General features: G+C 41.6%; 1 protein-coding gene across 3 annotated transcripts in view; it reads right to left on the bottom strand.

The window, feature by feature from the left end:
* The window catches only part of vps13b (vacuolar protein sorting 13 homolog B), a 318,686-nt gene that overhangs the window by 77,005 nt on the left and 222,470 nt on the right, over positions 1 to 19,211 (bottom strand). For all 3 annotated transcript variants that reach the window (XR_002874967.1, XM_023964361.1, XM_023964362.1), the window contains exons 35-37: positions 8,533 to 8,874; positions 8,018 to 8,432; positions 7,732 to 7,869 (exon numbers count right to left, since the gene is read on the bottom strand). Coding sequence is in view for 2 of the 3 variants with exons in the window: in XM_023964361.1 (XP_023820129.1) it covers positions 7,732 to 7,869; positions 8,018 to 8,432; positions 8,533 to 8,874 (895 nt within the window). In the remaining variant the exon portion in view is untranslated. The remainder of the gene's footprint in view (positions 1 to 7,731; positions 7,870 to 8,017; positions 8,433 to 8,532; positions 8,875 to 19,211) is intronic.

Below are 19,211 nucleotides of genomic sequence, written 5' to 3' on the forward strand. Positions count from 1 at the left end.
ATCGTGATAATGAGGCGCATGGCAAAAATGACTACAGTAGGACTGGACAAAAGGTAGGTGGAATTTGTAGTTTTCATTTCCACTTGACTTATCACCAGGAAACTTTCCGGCGGAGGACTAAGAAGTCCATATGCAGCTGTTGAGGTTCCCTTTTCCTCCCATTTTCTCCCAAACCTCAGAACCTCCTGTGCCCCAACCCATTATGGGCCTCGCGTAACACTTTTTTCCCCTTAGAACTTCCTATTCAAAAAAAAACTTTTTTTTTCTTTCTCAGCCAGGGTTATCCTTTGATTTTCTTCAACCTGCAACCCAATCAATCCCTCCAACCCATAATAATATAAAGATGTGTGAGCACACTGTCAGGGCAAATGCAGGATCCTGAGCTTTGCTTAGCCTTCCACACATCAAGACCTGTTCCTGATTAGAGCTGGTCCCCCTTTTCCAACGTTCCTTTCTGCCTCTACCTTAAAAACCTCTCCAACCAAGCCAAGCACTGCAGTGCTGCTTAATCCATCTGCAATTCACACGCTCAAACTGCAACGCATCCAGCTTGTGAAAAAGAAAACTTTTTGAAGACTTCATAGAGCTTCATTAATGATAGAACTCATTCTGACCCAAATATAACTGAAATATTAAGAGGTGGCTTGACGTTTTCTATAACTGTATCATATTCTTTCTCACACAAAAACTAAGTTACTACTCTATTTTAACAAAAAAGAAGGTTGAGATTTGAACATCAAACAGAAAAGGGGGCCGGCTCATTATTACAGCCTTTCAGTTCTAATGACCTGTCTACACTGCAGGTCAAGCAAACAACAGCAGCACTAAATCATAATTTATGCCAGTTTAGGCTTGATTGATGACGTAATGGTATTTGTTTTCTTCATTTATTTTTATTTTTACACTCAGTCAGGTAAAGGTGAGATGAGAGCAGCCCCAGTCACCCAAACTACCTACAGCAAGTGAGGAGGTTCACTTTTTAAGCCTGAAGCAAAAAAACAAGTTATCTCTGAAAACAGACAGACTGAGAAATGTGTCCTGAATTATGTCCTTATAGATAGTTTATTTCTAGTTCAAAGGGCTACACTTTTGTTGAATGTTTTAAGAACAATCACTACAGAGAGATTTGATATAATACAGTTGTTTGGAATACATTACATCCTACCATGACTTGATTGTGATTTGATGTCATGGAAATCTACTGAATTGCAACAAATAAAAAATAATTATGCCAGCAGCAAACTGAGATAGTAAGTACAGAGATACAGTCACCAAATTATGTGTGTAATCACATCTTTATGCAAAAAGCATTTCTTCTTCTTTTCCTTTTTCCCTTCAAGGGTTGCCACAGCGAACACGCTTCTTTCATCTAACCCTGTCTTCTGCATCCCCTCCTCCAACACGAGCCACCTTCATATGTTCCTTCTCTGCATCCATCAACATCCTCATTGGTCTTCCTCTAGACCTCTAGCCTGGCAGCTCTAGACTCAGCATCCTTATACCACCTGTAGCCTCAGGTGGGGCTATTAATTAGTTTTGGAGACACTGACAAGGACGAGGAAGTGGTCTTTTGAAACCGCAAACTGAAATGTCAGACTTCTGAATAAAAACACTTTTTGATAAATTAATCATTGAGTATTTCTTACCGATGCGAGATGGAACCCACCCTCCTCCCACAAGGGGTATTGTGGTCGTAACAAATAGAGTGTTTTCACTGTCTCTCCTGTGGACATGTCCGAATCATTTCAGTCTGCCCTTTCTTACTTTATCTCCAAAACCTCTAACAGGAGCCGTCCATCTGATGTATTCATTCCTGATCCATCCTGATCACTCCCAAAGAGAAGCTCAGCATCTTCATCTCTGCTACCTTCAGCTCTGCTTCCTGTCTCTTCCTCAACCCACTGTCTGAGGAGGAAAAGCAAAAAGCTTCTGGTGTTTTCCAAAAAACATGCTGCCCTTATGAAGCACTTTCAGGCTCATGCGATGGTGTTCAGAGACCCGAACAGGCCTAAATGTGGACAGGAGTCAAAGATTGGTCCTTCTCAGGTGTCAGAGTCTTTCAGTGCAGCAGAAAGTTCAAGAGAAAGTCTGTGCGCACTCGTGCACACACACAGGCGTGCATTCACACACACAGGCATGTGCCCACACATGGACACACAAACATGAAGTCCACAAACATGATGTCCACAAACGTCTACACAGACATGTTTGCGCTTGCACACTCACACAAATGGATGCACACGCACTCACACACATGCATGGCCAAAAACACACATATAGTTGCAGGTATGCCCAAACACACATGCATGCATACACAAAACACACACAATACACGGATCCCCAAATGCAGGTGTACACACACATTAGCCTGTATTTATGCACAAAGACACACATTCAACCACAAATACATCCTAATAGATGGCCATACACACATGCACATTCACATACACACACATGTGCATCCGTGGACCCACACACATACCTCTGCAGAAATGCAGGTTGAACATGCTTATTAGCCAGCTTACTTTGCCTTTTTTCTGTGATCACACATAACGCCGTCCTCGCTCTGAACCTGCTGTTGGCAAATGTGCAGCCACCACTAACACTGTTTTCATTCCCACACTACCTTGGATTTTTCCAGCAACCTTTGGCGTTTGGCACTTGACAGTAAAAAGCCTGCGTCAGACACAGGTGGCAATGGGTCCAATTACATAGGGGCCACATGTGCACACCATCAAAGTGTGTCTGTGTTTGGAAGGGCCAATAATATTTAGAGGGGCATCCTATGGTGGCAAAAAGTTCTCATACCCACGTAAGGCCAGTAACACAGTTAAGATCTGACTCAAATTAGAGAAGTTCTAGCTGGTTTGCCGGGGAGCACATGCTTGTATACAGTAACTGACAACATTTCTGCAAACTCACTTCTTGATGGGAACCAGAAACACTACAGCAGGGGTGCACATTATGTCGATCGCAATCTACCGTTCAATCTTCAAGGACATGAGGGTATATCGCAGGCCGGCAAACATAAATAACCACAAAAAGAAAAAAATCTGTCAGAGAATTAAAATCCTCACTGAGAAGTACGGGACTTGATTGACATGCAGAACGGCCAATCGATACATACGTCACTGCACAAGCGTCTTTAAATACACTGAGCGCGAATTCTGTCTGTCACCAGAAAGTCGCTACCTGCCCCACGGCACGTTAGGTCCCTGGAAGAAGACCACTCTGGCCCACTGGAGTGTTTATTGAGGCCCGGATTGCCCTGCATGCCTCCGCAGTTTCCGCCCAATGGATCTGAGCCCACTGAGGCATGCATATATATGTAGCTCAATGGCAAGAACAAGACACAGGCAATAAACAGCTACGTCCTGCCAGTTATCAGATACCCTGCAGCAATAATAAGATGGCCAAAGGAAGAGAAACAGACCACGGATGTTAAGACACAAAAGCTCCTCACCATGCATGGAGGGTTCCATCCCAAATCCAGCACCCTGAGACTGTATGCTAGCCGCAAGGAAGGAGGCAGAGGACTAGTGAGCATAGAAGCCACTATCCAGGATGAAACATCCAAGATGCATGAAGACATCAAGCTCAAGGTCCCAACTGACAGTGTGCTCAGTGAATGTCTCAAGCAATGGAGAGTAGAGGATACAGTGCTGGAGGACAGATCCTCATGGGAGGACAAACCCCTGCATGGGATGTACCACCGGACCATAACTGAAGTGGCTGATATCAACAAGTCCCACCAATGGCTAGAAAGGGCTGGCCTACAGGACAGCACTGAAGCGCTCATCCTGGCAGCCCAGGAACAAGCCCTGAGCACCAGAGCGATAGAGGCTCAGATCTACCACACCAGACAAGACCCAAGGTGTAGGCTGTGCAAAGAGGCGCCTGAAACAATCCAGCACATAACTGCAGGATGTAAGATGTTGGCAGGGAAAGCATACATGGAGCGCCACAATCAAGTGGCTGGAATAATATACAGGAACATGTGTGCAGAATATGAACTGGAAACCCCCAAGGTCAAAATGGGAAACACCTCTGAATGTGGTAGAGAATGAGAGAGCAAAGATCCTGTGGGACTTCCAGATCCAGACTGATAGGATGGTAATGGCGAACCAACCAGACATTGTAGTGGTGGATAAAGAACAGAGGAAAGCCGTTGTGGTGGATGTGGCAGTGCCAAGCGATGGGAACATCAGGAAGAAGGAACATGAGAAACTGGAGAAATACCAGGGACTCAGAGAAGAACTGGAGAAAGCCTGGAAAGTGAAGGTGACTGTGGTGCCTGTGGTAATTGGATCACTCGGGCCAGTAACCCCCAAGCTGGAGGAGTGGCTACAACAGATCCCTGGAAAGACCTCAGACCTCTCAGTCCAGAAAAGCACAGTGCCATGAACAGCTAAGATACTACGCAGGACCCTGAAGCTCCTTGGCCTCTGGTAGAGGACCCAAGCTTGGAGGAGAAACAACCCGCGGAGGGTGAGAGGGGCGTTTTTTTTTTTTTAATATGCCGAAGAAGTGTGGACACCCCTGCACTACAGAGCAATGGTTCCACTTTGTTCTAGTTAATATATCACCTTCTGCTTCTCTACAGATAGTAGATTGATTTTTTGGTCTTCAGTCAGTAGATGTTACTTAAACCTGTGGACTTGCTCTGCTCCGTTTTAAGGCAGGAGCTCAGCAGGAAAGAAAGGAACTAAAAAGAAGTAAACATGTTCCTGAATAGCCCTATCAGACAACCTCTATCCACATGGAAAACAAGAAGAAAAAAAACAGAACATATAAAACGGAGCAAAAACACCCAAATGTTAAGCATACAAAGAGATGCTCATGTGTGTTTTTGCCTTGAACCTCCCCCCCAGTCAAGAAAAATCTGGCTTCCTGTGTGTATTTAAGTCTGCAGGGCTTTTTAGGAGAGCGTGTGTGATGAGTGGCTGCTAAGCAAGGGTCAAAGCTGAAACACCATTCAGTTTATTCTACACATGTTACAAGTGTTTCCCACTCAGCATCCTTGGGAAGGAAGCTTTGATTGGTCTTGCAAAATAAATGCTGCTGAAATTGCGAGCATATTGCTGTAAACACACAGCAAGACGTGGCCTCATGGAGGTCTGCTCTCTGTTTGCGCCTGCTTGAGATAAATCAAAAGTGAAGCATTGTTGAATCAAAGTACAGCCGCCAAACCTGATAAATACTCACTGCAAGACACTCAAAGCTATTCATGAAGTCAAGGGACAACTGCTGAAGGCAACGTCAAGGTCAGAGAAGTTTTATTTGTATCTTTCTGTCTTCACTCAATTCTTTCTTCACTGCTCTTCTTGATGTTTAACAGTTTAAGCTTTTATCTCCAATAGTGCCAGAACGCTAAGTTTACTTTACATATCTGCTGAGAATCAGCAAATTCCACCAAGTCACAAACAGAAAAGGAATTTATACTTGTTATATATCACCCTCCAGAGAGTCATCCAACAACAAAACTGTAAAACATGCATTAGAGTGTGTGAGTGTGTGCTTTTTACTGGATCCTTGAGCGGACGAGGAAGAGCCAGTAGCATCTGTGTTCATTTCTTGATGTTTCCAGCAGCACCTGATCTGCATGCGGCAAATTCACACTGAGCCTGGATCCCATTTGATTCACTTTGGTATTGTTCTTAGGATGTGTGACTATGTGGAGGGTATAAATCTGACTGATCATTACAGATGTTATCTAACTGAAGCACTTGTCTGTAGTACTTTACGGCCATGTCTCAAAGCCACTACATACATTTTGGGCATATTGCATCTTTACGTGAAATTTTCACAGATGTATTGTAAACTAACCACCTTACAACCACGGAAGAAGTACGAATAAATACGCAAAGAACACATAAATCAGCCTAGAACATGAACTGTGTGATTATTGCGTTATTTATAAACAATTCATTAGGGAATTGTGCGTCAATTACGTAATTTTAACGTGATAGGTGAGCCATATATGCAATATAAAACATTCATCGGTGGTACATGCGTGAGGAGTCTGTAAGATATGTGTAGACAAACGTGGAACGTCGTGGAAAGCCACAAATCTGCATATGCATCTCGCAAAAATCACGCACAATTGCATACGATTTATGTAAAATTTGCAAATAAACTACATAAAATACGCACAAACTGCTTTATTCTTAACGGACCAAAAATTTTAAACAGCTCAAAACGGAATTTCATGTGAAGACCCGCCAGCTGAAACCCTCGACAGAAATGTGCGCACATCGATGAATGACGAACGAAAGAAACAGTAATGAATTACGTAAATTACGCATGAATCTCGAAAGACCAAAATCTCCTACGTGGAAAATACGCAAAATGTACGTAGTGGCTGTGTGACACAACCTTTAGGCAGGTTTAACCCTTGTGCTATCCTAGGCACGTTAACAATGGGAGTTGGGTCATCTAGACCCACTGGAAATGAATCTGGAAAACTTCACCTGCACTGTTCAGTAGCAGGTATTTCTCTCTGAGTCACACTGGTTGAAGTTTTGGATAAAGATCAATTTTAGATCAGTGAATCGGATCAAATAGAGTCTTTAAAAATCAACTAATATAAACCATATATCGGATTCTCAACCACAAATTATGATATGAATCACATTTTTGTTAAAATTAATCACGGCGCCCCTACTTTGACTTCCTTGTGTTGTTAAAACAATACAAACAGTTTTATTAGAAAAATCAATCTACTTAAATAGCAAACTTTGCTTTCTAAGAGGAATCTTCAACTCTATACTTTTTTTTTCTTTATTATATTTGGTAAATATGTGCTAATAAAAATATTTATGTTTAACTCATTGTTTTATTTATCAGAAATTGTAACTTGTTATGTAAAACATTAAAAAAAAAACTAAGAAAAACTGCTGTTTGTGGTGTAACTCGATCTTCTACTTTTGGAAAACTCACATCTTCCTAAGATCTCTTTGTATCCGTCATTTTCATTTTTATCACCAAAGCCTTTTTAGACGAGATACCAGGTGTGTGGCTGTGACAGGTGGTGGTATTTCTGCAGTTATCTGTGCTGTTTTTACAGACTGACTGAGAGCTGTCAGCTAACAACAGGGAGAGATGCACTCTACATATCTTATATTGAAAGCCTCATCATAAACGCCAAACGCTCATCCCGGGAGTCTTTCCTGGGACTCTCTATAAAAGTGTGTGTCCGTGATTCTGTGCATGTGGAAAAGACAGCCTATATTTCACTGCATGTCTGCTGTTACTCCTCTGTTTGTATAAATCTGTAACATCTGGCCTGGGTTCAGGGAGCTGAAGTATGACCTGCGCCTACCCACACTCCCCATGACACCATCACAGGGATAAAAAGGTTGCAAACAATAAGGCTCAAAAGCCCACTCACACTTTTATTGATTACAATTGTATTTGGGCAGGATGTCAAACACACCCTGAGGTCAACAACCTCAGCTTAAACCTGCTCATATGGTTATCACATCTGTCTAAAAATAGAGAACCAAACCCTGAGAAAAGTCCGTTTACAAAAACCTGACACTAAACGCAAAAATATCCACTCTTTCCAAAGAGGAACTGTTCTTTTCAAGGTGAAAAAAGATATCAATGGCTTCATGCCGTCAATATCTGCACTGCCATGAAACTGCTTCATATGAGCCAACAAAAGTGCTAGGCCAGACTTTAGCTTTTTCCCTGAAAAATTGATAAAAAAAGAAAAAGTGTCATTCTCACCTGGTCCATTAAGAAAATCTTTAATCCGCAGGCAAAGCAGTGGGGGAGGGATCCCCGTTTTACTGTCCGCCTCTCCTGCTACTGTCTGAATCCAAAACACGTTGTAGTCAAGCGGTTCGGGTAAAGTTTTTCCAATATCTAGTAGTAGACAAAAGCAGAATATGACAGATCAGTAAGAAAAATGTGCATTTTATACATCTTTAAAAAAAAAAAACTATTTGTAATAACTGGGGTTAATCCATTATAAAATCAGTGAGTAGAACCATCCATTCAAGCACTTTCTCACCTAAGCATTTGTAGTCAGAGGCTACTCCTCTTAAAGACATATCAAACACAGACAGCTCCATCTTCTGCTTGCGGTGGTGGCAACTGAGCAGAACAGAGGGCTGCGCGACCTGGAGGAACAAGAAGGGCTCCAGCACCTGGTCCCCAGCCCCTCTTCTTCCTGGCTGCCTCACTATGGTAACACCCAGAGCTTGGCGAGCTGAAGAGCGGGTGGGAGTAGGAAGGCCATCTAGAGAAACTAGGCTTCTTCTGGGTAGTGGAGATGCTGCATGACAGGTATTGCTGTTGAGGATGTCCTCAGCTGTGAGGGTTGCAAGTGAGCCTGGGGCAGCCTTCCCCGGATCTGAAGTGGGGGAGGCAGAGGCTGGAGGAGACTCTGATGTGATTTCAGGATGATTGAGGACGCTCTTTCCCACCTGAATCAGACACAGAAGAATCATTCAGTTATTTTTTAGGGTTTAAAAATAAAAAAACCTTATTGTGGACAGTGCTTAGAGTCCATGGGTTTCTCTCTACCTTCTCCCCAGGATCCTTCTTCTCTGGAGTGCTCGGTGTATCAGATGATGTGGAAATGGACTTTGGGGCACTGCAGCAAGAGTACGTCATGAGAGAAAGCTTACTCGCAGTGACAAAGATGTCAAAAGGGATGAAGCTGAGGTTCTTGGTAATGGTGGACTTGCGAGACGGCCTAGCAATGCAGTGGTGGCTGGCTCCACTCTGTTGCTCTATTTGAACGATACGGATGCGAGCGCTGTCACTGCCAAAGCCGCTGTCGTGCCCAGCCCCACTGTGACGGGGTGATGAGTCAGCACCTGCTGCAGGCTCCTGTGAACTTCGCTTTCGCTCTTGTCGACGCACCTGCAAGAAGCAAGGCGAGGTGAAAACACGTCGACAACAACACTCCACACAACAAAGCTCCAGAGACTGTAATACACACAGAGCAAGACTAAAACTAAAATCAAAATGGAAACGAAAAGAGGATACATTTTTTTTTAATTTTTAGAGAATTCTAATGTTTAGTATTCAGAAGCTTGAAAAATGAAGGATAAAATAATATTGCGATTTCATGAGTTAAAATGCAGTTTCTACATAGATAAAACAAGATCTTAATGACTAAAAAGATTAGAAATAAATGGCACATGCATGTAGGAAATATTTTTCAAAAAGAAAAAAATAGTACCAAGAAGGCTAAAAAGTTTTGGTTTCTGCAATCACTCCATTAAACATGGAAATGTCTTCTAGTTCCACAGGATTTTAAGCTACAGCAGTAATGACCTGTAGTTATACAGATATTTACCTGCGGATCCTCCAATTTTCTCACTAATGGATTCAACACAGATTCAATGATTGGCGACTGCTGTCATTAAAAAAACAGAACTGGGTGAATTTCAAAGTGCAGGACACAGACAAAAGGTGTGTTTCCCTTCTATCCTACCCTCATCTGCTCCGTCCTGCATATGGTTACGATTACAGCTGCCCTTTCTCCACATCACTCCCTCCAGCTCAATGACAATTTGAAATGTATATTATTGCTGCGGCAAAGATAGTGTTTCAAGACCTCTGGGCAAATACTAAACCTACTGGCAGCACATTAAACAGAATATTTGACTTATTAGATATTTCCTATTGAAAACAGTGTCATCAAAGGCAAGAACAAGAGTCACACAGAACCCAGCAGCATGCTTGTCTGCCTGCCCATCCTGCTCTTTCTGCCTATGCGGACCCAGCCAGATTTATATCCATTCCCTTCTGTGATGATTACAGGGTGTGTGCATTTTTATTCCAGAAATATATGTTTTATAAGCAGCAGAGGAGACGTGTCACGGCCTCTTTGTGCTCAGGTAAAAAATGATGTCAGTTTATCTAACAGAGCGCAAGTTCAAGTTTCACTCCGATCATCTTTTGATCTGTTTTCGAAGTGTTCCCAGTGGTCTTTTAATTATAAAAAGATGTTTCTAACCAAAATAAAAAAAACGTGTGGTTTTAGGACATAGTTTCTGCAGATCAGCAGTAGTTAGAAATTAGAAATTCACCTCTGAGTTGTGGACGGGACTGTTGGTGTGGAGCAACCCAATTTTTTTACCCAATGGCATTTTTCCATCTGCTCCTGATTGATTCACAACGATTTGAATAAAGAAACACTCAGAAACGCACCTTTGCACTTGATTTTCTTTATGAGAAAAGTACTAGAAGAACATATGAAAAACACCCAAAACACAATGTTTGTTGGAGTGGGTCTTTAAGAAGCATCTCAATTCCAAATGACAAATAAGCTGCAACGCAGTAAAAAAAAATAACTGGGAAAACACAGATTTTCATATACTCCAAGTGCTTTCTCGTGTCTCTTCATGAGCTTGGGCTGCACACATAATATAACAATTACCAAACAGCCCTGTCTTCTTTTAACCACCAATCCTAAGAGAGTGCCCCCAATCCCAGCAAGCAAATTCTTTCTCTATATTTAGATGTGCTTACCAGCGAAATAAGGGATTATGGGAAAGAAGACCGGAAGACTGAGAGAAAGTGAAAAGGAAAAATATGCCACAGTAAAAAGCATTTAATTAGGATTTGCTCTCTTCTTTTATTAAACTTAAATAACTGTGCGCTCTCAATGACCTTTGAAAATGAACAAAGGTATATGCAAAAGCATGGTGCAGCTCTGCAGCCAATAAGAATCAACCTCATGCCAATTTAATCATTGACAGAGTGCAATAAATTTAGAATAGAAATGTGGGCTGTAGCAGCAGGCCAGTTCCCAGCTGAAATCCCCTTTTCCAACCATTACTTTCTATTGTATTATATAATGGCTGCACTGAAACACTGTTTCCAGATCCCAGCGCAATTTCTCTCTGGACTCAGTTGATCATGATCATGAGCGTGTGACTTTACATGTTCACTCCCACCCCCCAAAGCCAATCATGAGGTCATTGCCTCAGAGTCTCTAGGCAAAACACTGGAAAATGGAGGATGATTCCCAATGTGTGAAGCTATGAGCTTCCCAACTGCCAACTGTATCAGAGCGCATCTGCATGACTCCTAACCCTACTCCTGTCGGTGTAACTCAGAACAGCTTGACTGGAGGAAGGCCATTACTCAGAAGCACATGTCACATCATCCGAATGCCATCCATTCACGGTGTTGGCCAAGGAGTCAAATATGACAGCATAACGTTTGTGTTTGAATATCATAGATCTGGCTGATGAGTTCCAGATGAATGGAAAGTAGGTTGCAATTTGGGGTCAGGGTTCATCGAACATGAAAATCTGGATGTCATAAGATGCCAAGGAGGACTGTGGCAGTGAACAGGAAAAAATAAAATGCCTCCATTTTAAATAAAAGTTTCTGGGTTTAATCCTTTTATATTCTGTCCAAACTCTCAATAAAGTGAATCTCTCACTTTTCAGGAAAAAAAAGGTTTAGGGGGACTTCACTGACGTGAAAAAAGTCTCCAGCAAAGCATGACAACAGAAACAACACAGTTACAAGAAAATCTAAACACTAGTGACTAGAGAAAAAAGGCTTTGGACCTTGTTTGGTTAGTAAAATGATAAAATACAGTTTTAATTATGGGCAGCGCGCAGACTTTTACCAAACCAGAGTCTTTTACATTGTCTTTGCACCAGCAGTAGGGTTATGGTGGAACCAAAGTGCTTCATAGACCAGGATTACCAGAACATCTCTCTGTGCTCATGATTCCATATGGTCACATTGAAAAAATAAACCCACAAAAAAATCTGAAAACTGGTTGTTGTGCATGAAAAAGAATTAATGCCCTTTTGAAACCAAGATATTTTTCAGCCTTTATATTGAAAGAACTAATTTGCAACTTTACTATTGCATATTTGGTTTTACAGAACATTTAACATCAGTTTGCAATGGTAACAAGAAGAGAGGCAGATACAGTGGTTTTAGTAGCCCTATGATGTCTACCTAAAAGCATGAACTGACTCTTTCATAGTTCTCCTTAAATCTGTTTCCCAGATTTTTCCCATGTATCCTTGAAACTTTGGTAGAATTGCCACTTAAAGACATCGAAGGTCATTACTAAATCTTTGTGACATCACATTTCAGTGGAGCTACTTGCTTGCAGGGTGCCTGCATGGAAAAACCATCGGTCCTTTTGAATACATCAAAGTTTACAGGCTAGATCCCTGCTGTTTTATATGCTTTTGTTTACCAGAACCACAGAGCTGATAGCTGGCCTCTGTGCTTTTGTATTACTAGAAGAAAGCTGCAATATCTCATCTTAATAAAACAACAACAAAAACCCCCCAAACAATACTTACTTTAACGACCATAATTCATTCTACCATTTTCCTCAGAAAAACAGAGGGGGGAAGACATTTATAACACAATATGAAGTCACCGCTTTGTGGGCCATAACAGCATTCACAAAGCAAAGTCAGCTATCAACGACAGCCAGTTAATATACACTGAACTGGGTTTCAACAACAAAGAGGCAACCTGGTATGCACTTCAACTGAACCACATCAAAGATGCTATGTTAGGTCATGACTCCAGAGTCTGTAAATGAATGCAGAATACTTTAGCACAGCAGGCAACTGTACTTTTAAGGTGCACCCCATAGAAAAAGGGCACAAGGTTTTTTTAACAAGCAGTGATGATGAAAGAATTTCTTCAATGGTATAAGGTTTGTAACTCCATATAGCATGACATAAAATATATTACAATGTTTGTTTTCAATCCAAAAACCTATTTTCCAGCTCTTTGTCATCTGACTATTTTTGACTGAATAAGCAAAAAAGTAGAATTGCCTTCAGCTGGTTCAAAATTTTCTGACAGATTACAGTTTGTTGAAGTAAATGGATTCCCACACAGCAGAGTTAGCCATTGTGTACCATAGCATATTCACGATCCAGCCCTATTTTCACGCTTCCATTAGGTAACATTACTATGCTGATGATACGTGGCTTTATCCATCAGTCAAGTCAGTACATTTCACATAGTTTAAAATGATCAATGTCTTAAAGATTTAAAGACTTGGATTGGTTAGGAATTTCTTTTCCTAAACGCTGATAAAACAGAGGCTGTTGCTCTTAGATTTGAGCACTTCAGTAATTCACTTAGTAAAAATATATCCACACTGAAACACATTAATTTGGGCTCCAGTCCTGCTATGAGAAACCTTAGAATCACTTTTTGATGAAGACTTGACTTTTAACTCTCACATACATCACGTTTGTAGAACACGCATGGGCGAACATTTTAAGTCGTGGGCCACAAAAGGTTGTATAATTTGACAGGAGGATCCGACCAGTTTCACCTAGGTCATTAACAGCTGAAAGAGATGACCAGGTTGGGGAGGATAGCCACTGTCTCCCCAACCCCAGCTGAGGACAAAGGACCCCTTACGACCGGAAACCATGCAGTCTAAGTAGACAATACTTTTCAGGTCTCCTTGACTCCTCTCCCATGAGCACATATATACCAGTTCTTGTACCAGCTATTTCAAAATTGACAAAGCCTTTTGGATAAGAGGTGAAACGTCTTCAACTTTAAAAACCAAGTCCAGACGACAACCTTTAAACCAACTACTATGATGGAATCAACCTGGACAAATGAGAGTCTTCATAGACATTTTCTTGTTTAATATTTAAAAATGACAGAGCATACTCACCAACACGAACAGCACATAAATCTTAAGACTGTACGGAACAGTAAGAGTACAAGAACAAACCTGGCATTTTGTCTATTTACAGAGTTGAAATTAGAGAAAGAGCACTGAACAAATCTTTGATTTCTCCCTGGATGTGCTCATAAGGCTGAATGACACAAAGACTCAGATGTGCAGCATGCTAGAAGAATGAGGCGAGAACCTTGTTTTCTAATCTGGCTTTGCAAGGGCCTTTGTTAGGGAGCATTTAAACAAAAGACAAGAAGAATCATGATCGGCTCAAACCCAAAAGGAGCTACAGACAACAGAACACCTCAGGAATACTGTTAAAGACGTATGAAATGTTGGAGTTTCACTAAAGTGCAGGGAGATTTAGTAGTTTGGCACGACTGAACACCTAAACATCTCATAAGTTTAAACTGTGAAACCTCAACAGGAACTCATTCTGGCAAGAAGACTAATCCAGCTGTTTGAATAGGTAATGCACATGTGACAAAGACCTATTGACATGCAACACCACAGCTAGTAATCTCAAGCAGGTGAGGCATAAAAAGTCCACCTTTTGATTATCCTAAACATCTGAGGTATGTATTTGAACCAGGTCTCAAGTGGCTACATGGAACTTCGGCATGCATATCTATCATTTCCTGGACTCTCTGTTGGTTTATATGACTTTCTCAGGTTTCTGACACAAGCCTCAAAGACGTATACCTTTCATTTTATCCCACACACTGGTAGATTGAGGTTTAAGTGGAATAATGTTTGATTCTTTAAATATGCACATGGAGGAAGTACATGTCATAGACCAAGAGGTGTAGCTAAGGAGGCAGAGCAGTTGCTGATTTGAGCTGATGGTTTTCATCCTGCCGTTCACAGTCTTCGTGCAAAGTGGCCTTAGGCACCTACAAAAGCTTAAAATGTGTAAACAAGCACTTATAACCCAAATGGAGAAACAGCAGGATAAAAAAGTCCATTTACTAATTTAGTAAACCCTTCACTAAAATCACTTTACCACCCCAAACAGCATCCATCTAAATAACCAAGGAGAGGCTGACAAACTTACCAGTGCCAATAGAAAATCCTTCTATTTCTAAAATAAAATACTAATTCAACTATAATGTAAATAATTAAATTAATGATTTGAGTTTACAAGAAGCAAACTTGTTCTCCAATGAACAGAACAAAGCAGTTAAGGAGGAGTAAGAAGAAAGCTTCTTTATTGCATGATTCTTAAGAGTTCAAACTTCACCTGTTGTGTCGTTGTTAGTACAGGTGTTTAATAAAAATCCCCACCTTCCCTTTTGAACTTCCTAATAAATCTGTCATAGGTTCGGGACTTTTTCAGTAACTAAGGTATTCTACTGAGTGTTTAAATGTGTCTCTACTAGTTGGCTTGGTGTTTCCTGCTTTTACTAGTCTCCTGGGTGTGTGACCGCATTTCCTCTGCAGGCACAGAGTGAGGGCACTACTGGATCACCCGAGTTGTCACTTGATCCGTGAGTTCACGGTGGAGGCCTCCTGTCTTCTCTCAAAGGCCCTGATTGTTTCTCTTTTCAGAGTTCTAACCTTTTTGATTCTATCTGGAGTTTTCACGCCAATTTTGCCAAAACCGATTGTAGAGGCAGCAAATTCAGCTGCTACTGATCTCAAATAGATCGAGTTTCATGCAGACCAATTTAAGAATGTGCTATGCTTATACTTTGAAAAGAGGATTGGTCTGGATATAGGGGCCAAACGGGGAAGGTGAGTTGTTATGGCTGGCTGTCAATTAGCAGGTGATTCACACAGGAGGCTCAATGAGACACACACACACATGGAAACACACAAAAATGGTTTAATAACAAAAGGAGGTCACAGAAATTAACATTGGCAATGAAAATATGTGTGTTTAAGATAAGGCAAGACCATGACATTTACCTTACAGATGTAAGGCAGCCAAAATTAAAAAGGAAATGACTGCTCAGAGACCTATATATTTATTATTCCTCTCAGCAGCAACAGGGTGAATGAAAATACTGCTAAGAACAGGAAGAGGTCAGGGTGAAAGCAATCGGGTCCTGAGAGAATAGCTAGGTTGGCTGGTTAGAAGGTTACCCCTCAACATCACCTCCATTTGCACAGAAATACCTTTGTCACAGTTAGAAGTAAAAAAAAAACATCAGATCGGAGTCTCTTTCTCTGTTTAACGGCTCATCTTCAGAGAGGACTCGTTATGTTTCCCCGTTCTGCTAAAAATCCACTCCGGATCTGGTTGGGGAGTTTATCTACCCTGCCTTTGGCTTTTATGCTTGCCTGACGTCTTCTTACTTTTGGACACCATGTCAAAAGTAAGAACAGTCAAAAAGGTCAACAGGAAATAAAAATTGAGAAATTCAATTTTTAACAACTACAAGACAATATGAAACACTCATCACAGAGAAAAGAGGTCTTGGACATGGCTCACTATAAACTCATACAGACGAGGGTCGGGCCTTAGGTCACTGTCTGAGCCAAGATCGTCAACGACACCAAAGGTAGATAAATTGTTTTATGTGTTTCTGACATACATTAAATCCTCCTCCAGGAATACAAGCAGAACAGATCACCAACTATGTATACCTCACTATTGTGTCATTTATGGAAATGAACTGAACACAAAGATGTGGAATAACCTTCAACCAGCCAACAGATAGTTGATGCTTAACCAGTACTGTCCTGGATTTGGATGTCTTTGTAGAGCCACTTGTCATCAGCCTTTACATTTGCTAAGCCTAGTGTGAGAGTGCCACTGGTTTCCTTCAGACAGGAATCTGAAACCTAAAATGGCCCCTCGACTCCTTCAGCTGACGCACCGGTCACTACCTTTGTCCCAGCAGGACCAGGTAGTCAGACACACAGGCCAAAGATGACAAATACAAAGAATGACACAGGCAAGTCATTTGAGAAGGATCAAAACTCAAACATTAAAACAAAAAATGGAAAAAATGTTTTAAACAAACGTCAGTGACGAGAAGCTAAGCTGTGGTTCCTGTGATGCATGATACCTGCTGTGTATGTGTAAACTGTCTAAGCATATTTTAGAGTGTACTGGCAACAAAAATGTGTGTCTGTGAGTGCTAAAGGAAGTCTGAAGCCTCGTTTCCCATGCGTTAATCATCCCAGGATGAGGTGGAGTGGAACTTCCCCTGCAGCAGAGGGTATTATCCTCTGACAACGCGGTGTAAGCATATGGCTAACCCATGCTGCCTCTCTCTCTTGTGTGTGTGTCATTGCAACATGACGATAAAGCACACAGTTTAAAATCAAATCTCTGCATATGTTAAAAAAAAGATGCTTATTTATACTGACGTGATGCCAACAGTAAGAACCATGATGTGGTAAGATGCCACGAAGATGTGGGGAAAGTGCAACCACATGGACACCGATCAGCTGTTCAACCATAAAGCGTAACTGTGGGCAGAATGTGGAGGCCATGTGTGCGTGGGTCTTTGTCTGTGAATAAAGGTATGTACTTCAGTGTTGTTGGGTAACACTACTGACAATATATCTGTGATCTGAATCCGTCAAAGCGCTCTCACAGCTATTCATAGCTCCCAGGTTGCTAGGAGATCTGCTGTAAGCCGTCTGATTCACTTCATCATCACCAGCATCAACCGGGAAATACTGTGATGAAGTCAGACTGACATGGCCCGCAGCTCATGCATTGATAAACATCCCAATAATCAACAGAATTTAGGCGGAAAACATCTGCTAATGGGCAGCCCAGAAGCTGTATTTCTTTATAAGGTATAGTAGCTGTGGACAACAAGCCCCAGTATCCAGTCAGCCAGAATGAAAAGCAGTGTGCGTCAGTGTTCAGATTCAGAACATAACTCAGAGTCAAGAAATGAGTGAAAACATACACAATGATTGAACACTTTGCCCACGCGCCTGGCTCGCCTTTTCCTCTGTAAGGGAACCTTAAAGCCCCAACAAAACAAAGTCATTAACCCTAACAACAAAGCACAGCTGCGCGTGGCCATGGGAACAGCTTGAAATCAGTGCATGGGATCGAGGAGAGCCCATCTGAGCCCAGCAGCATGTGGAAAAAGAAGAAGTTTTGGTTAAATGGAAGAGTGAGTAAGGACCGGTGTTGAATTTAAAGGCTGCACAGATGTTTTTGAAGCCAAAACAACATAAACAATTCTCCCACATTCAGATGCTGAAGCTTCAGGGTATTTCTTTTTCTGTAAAACCCTTAAAACAAGTTGCACGAAAAAGTCACAAAAAACTCTCAAGCTATGACTGCATGCATATATCTAAGATAGTTGGCAAAAATGATACACTATGGAAAAAGTCAAAGGACCTTCTGTTTATTATTTTTGATCACTTGACAGGAGTTTTCAAGACGCACTTTAGTTCATTTTAATTGTATCAAAAAGCTTCCCCCCCTTTCACCTACATCTGATCCAGGTTTGCGTTGATGGCAGTGTGTCTCACATGTTAGCAGGGAGAAGACAGAGTGCTGGCACTCCCTGCAAAACACAGAACCAGGGAGCGGAGCACGTTCACAACACTGCAGCGGAAGTAACACTAGAGGGCTCTGTAGCTTGTAAAATGAGCTTGCAGCGACCAGAACGGGCCACATGTTCGAACCCGAACACGTCCGACACGGATAGAGGCATGGAGGTACAAACATAATAACAGAGAGGATTGGAAAAGTGAATGCCAGACCACATATCCTCTGAGGATCTTCCACCACTCTGCAGCTGTTTGGAGGCTGAATGAATACCAGCAAGGTTAATGACTCCACTGTGACATATCATGAGACTGTAAAACCTAATGAGAAAGTCTGATTTACCTAAAACGTATGTGGCCTTTTACAGGCAAAAACTCACTAGCACATTAACTCAACAGTTACAAAACTACCTGACAATAATCAAAATGCAACTGTGTATTTTAATTAGTTAAACTACCAGATTTTCCCAATGCGAAGGGAGGAATATTGATGTAAAAAAAGAAAAACATTTTTGAACATCATCATTTCCTCCATTCACATTTTTTAGCAACAACCTTCAAAAAATGCAGCAGCATGTCTCCGATATCTGTGTTTTAAAAGCCTTAATTTTAAACATACTTTGGTTCATGCAAGGCTGCAGGTTTCTTCAAAGTAGCTGCATTTCTATTTGACTATGAAACAGCACAAATTGGACTTACAATAATGAATTCGCCTAATGGAAATATGACAATTTTAAACAAAGCGCATTAATCAAAAAAAAAGTGTTTGCGTTTGGACAAGGTGGCTCTTAAAAGATATAGAAATTGACACTTTTTGCGAAATAAATGAGTCACGTGACCAGCAACCTTGAACGCTGCGCAGCGGGCGCCACATGAGGCGCCACACATCATCAGCTCGGCAAAAGTTGAGCTTGTCATGTGGAATTGTTGGATCCACAGCTTCTCTGTAAAATCACCAATTCCCAAAATCCCTTCATCCGTAGCCGCTCCAACAGGTAAGCAGCTCGCCGCTCCATGGCTGGAATAAGACGCCCACGTCTCCTTTGATAGATGATGATGAGCGCTAGTGCCGTGGCAGAAATCT

Source organism: Oryzias latipes, chromosome 16 (genome assembly GCF_002234675.1).
Source record: "Oryzias latipes chromosome 16, ASM223467v1".
Lineage (NCBI taxonomy): Eukaryota > Metazoa > Chordata > Actinopteri > Beloniformes > Adrianichthyidae > Oryzias > Oryzias latipes.